Source organism: Sapajus apella, unplaced genomic scaffold (assembly GCF_009761245.1).
Source record: "Sapajus apella isolate SASKATOON/1434 unplaced genomic scaffold, GSC_monkey_1.0 scaffold97, whole genome shotgun sequence".
In the NCBI taxonomy this organism is placed as follows: Eukaryota; Metazoa; Chordata; class Mammalia; order Primates; family Cebidae; genus Sapajus; species Sapajus apella.
In genome coordinates, this window is record NW_022437037.1 from 25,085 (window position 1) to 27,775 (window position 2,691).

Sequence of the window (2,691 nt, forward strand, 5' to 3'; positions counted from 1 at the left end):
CACTGCACTCCAGCCTAGGTGACAGAATGAGCTTTGTCTTAATTTTTTTTTTTAATGAATAAAACTTTTATGTCTATTTAATTTCAAGCAAATAGGAAAAAAAAAATTTTTTTTTTTTTTTTTTTTTTTTTTTTTTTGAGATAGAGTCTCTTTCCCCAGGCTAGAGTGTGGTGGTGCAATCTCAGCTCATTGCAACCTCCGCCTCTTGGGTTCGGGTGATTCTCCTGCCTCAGCTTCCCGAGTAGCTGGGATTGCAGGCACAAGCCACCATGCCTGGCTAATTTTTGTATTTTTAGTAGAGATGGGGTTTCTTGTTGGTCAGGCTCCATGTTGGTCATGTGACCACAGATGATCTGCCTGACTAGGCTTCCCAAAGTGCTGGGATTGCAGGTGTGATCCACCATGCCCAGCCAAAAAATCCGTATTCAAAGGCATCATGTGTAAATGTATAAAACCATTTAAAAACCTTTAATTTACTCAGAGCAAAAACAACAATCAAGAGTGTGTATTTTTTCTTTTTAAAAATCGTTTATTTTTTAGCTGACAAAAATTGTGTCTATTTATAGTATACATATTTTGATATACATTGTGGAAAGGCTAAATAACATGTATTACCTCACATATTTTTCATTTTTTGTGGTGAGAACTTTTTTTTTTGTAAGTGAGGGTGCTATTCTTCCTTCATATTTTAGTAACAGCCAAGGGAGCCATGGCCTCTGAGTTCCAGTCCCAGGTGTGCCTAAAACATGCTATGTGACTCTCAACAAAGTACTCCGTTCTTCATTAAGGTGGAGATATACATACAAACCTGAGTTGTACAAGGCTTGTAGGGAGTAGTGAGAAGTAATTATGTTATTTGGAAGTCATTTGGTAAATAGAAAGCATTCTAAAAAGGCCATGCTATCTAAGCTGGGGAGGATTGTGAAGTCATACTTCAGTTTCCGGTATGGACTTTTTTGGCCCTGTTTGTTGTGATTAAGTGGACGTTCAAACTAGATGGATTAAATCTTCGGTGCCTACAAAATAACATGATTACATTTTTCCTTCTAGTTGAATTTATTTACTTTTGTTTATTTATTTAAATTTCGCATGTTGTTTTACTTTTATTTACTTCATTTTAATTTTGCAGATTTGTCACATGCCAACTGTTTTAGGAACATCTTTTTACTTAATTTTCAGCAATTACATGGCATATATACTGTTACTATTACCATTTTATAGATAAAGAAACTGAAGCTTAGAGAATTTAAATAACTTGTCTATCCAGGGTTACATAGTTGACACGTGACAGAATTAGAAGGACCGGCATGCTGACACTAAAGACCTCTGATTTGTATAATTCTCATCACTACTCATCTGGTGTGTGGTTGCCTGTTCAGTCTTGACACTAGTAGGGTAATGGATAGGCATAGCTTCAGTTGTTTTAATTGATACACTTTTATTCCACAGATTTTTAAAAGCTTGACACACATTCTAAATGGGTTTGTAGTTAAAAATTGATAATTTAAGATTAAGGAGTTAAATACGCATTTGCTGTGGTTTGTTTCCTTATCAGTAGTCTTTCTGTTGGTAAACCAAAATTTACATTTTATTTTTTAGGTCCTAAACATGCAGCTTTCAGATGGAGGACAAGGAGATGTCCCTGTTGATGAAAACAAACTCCATGGTAAACCTGATAAAACCTTGCGCTTTTCCCTCTGCAGTGATAATCTGGAAGGAATATCTGAAGGTGAAGGGTTACTTCATTCAAGGAGTTGTGTGATTCAAGTAATATTTTGTTTTGTGTTTTTTAAAGGAGCCTTATAAATTATAATTGTACCATCTGTGCCCCTCACTGAGGAGACTAATGAAGATTTCCTCTAATGAGCTTGAACAGTTGGCTGTAAAGATTGTCTCCTGAATAAAATTAAGATTGCAAGATGCCTTTGGTCATATACAAAGGAGAAGATATAAGTCTTCATTCAGACTTAAATAGAATAACAGCAAGTTTTGTTTCTCCAGTATTAACATATACCAAAGCTTATAGAGCTCCTTTAGAAGGATATGATGCATGTCTAAACGGGAAAAAATTGACTTCCTAGTAATTCATGATGTTGCATATACTCTTAAATGTTCTGTATTCTGCTACTCACACTCACACACCTTTATGAAGCAGGATACAATGGAAATAGATATTAAAAAGAAAATTCAAAGCCAAGATTGTGAAGTGAGAATATGTCATTTGCCTACTAGGACCAATTTTTTTTTTGTCAAGAAAATATAGTTCAAATTTACTGACATTTAAAAAGAAACATATAATAACTTCATGTTTTAATCTAACTTTTCAAAAATAACACTTGTAATATATGTTCATTTTAGAAAATAGAGAAGTAGAATCACCTATAATCTCACAATTTTTTTAATAGCAGTTGATATTTTAGATTACTTTTAGCAAAATCAGATTTATTCTATTTTGTAAACTTTTCAATTATTATTAAGCTGGCATTAACATTTCCCTTTGTAATTTAATATTCTTTTTTTTTTTTTTTTTTGAGACAGAGTCTTGCTCTGTCACCTAGGCTGGAGTGCAGTGGCATGATCTCCGCTCACTGCAACCTCTGCCTGCTGGGTTCAAGCGATTCTCCTGCTTCAGCTTCCCAAGTAGCTGTGATTACAGACCTCTGCCACCAGGCTAATTTTTTTTTTTTTTTG

At 34.3% G+C, this 2,691-nt stretch overlaps 1 protein-coding gene and 1 long non-coding RNA gene across 12 annotated transcripts in view; one reads left to right on the forward strand and one right to left on the reverse strand.

The window, feature by feature from the left end:
- The window catches only part of GAPVD1 (GTPase activating protein and VPS9 domains 1), a 69,292-nt gene that overhangs the window by 21,852 nt on the left and 44,749 nt on the right, over positions 1-2,691 (forward strand). For 8 of the 11 annotated variants that reach the window (XM_032257245.1, XM_032257239.1, XM_032257235.1 and 5 more), the window contains one exon: positions 1,600-1,729. In XM_032257245.1, the coding sequence (XP_032113136.1) occupies positions 1,600-1,729 (130 nt within the window). The remainder of the gene's footprint in view (positions 1-1,599; positions 1,730-2,691) is intronic. The other 3 variants (XM_032257236.1, XM_032257242.1, XM_032257244.1) reach the window with 1 other exon arrangement.
- LOC116535845 overlaps positions 1-2,691 on the reverse strand; it is an 11,539-nt gene that overhangs the window by 8,418 nt on the left and 430 nt on the right. Inside the window, exon 2 of the long non-coding RNA XR_004262369.1 lies at positions 344-357. This is a non-coding gene — a long non-coding RNA (uncharacterized LOC116535845). The remainder of the gene's footprint in view (positions 1-343; positions 358-2,691) is intronic.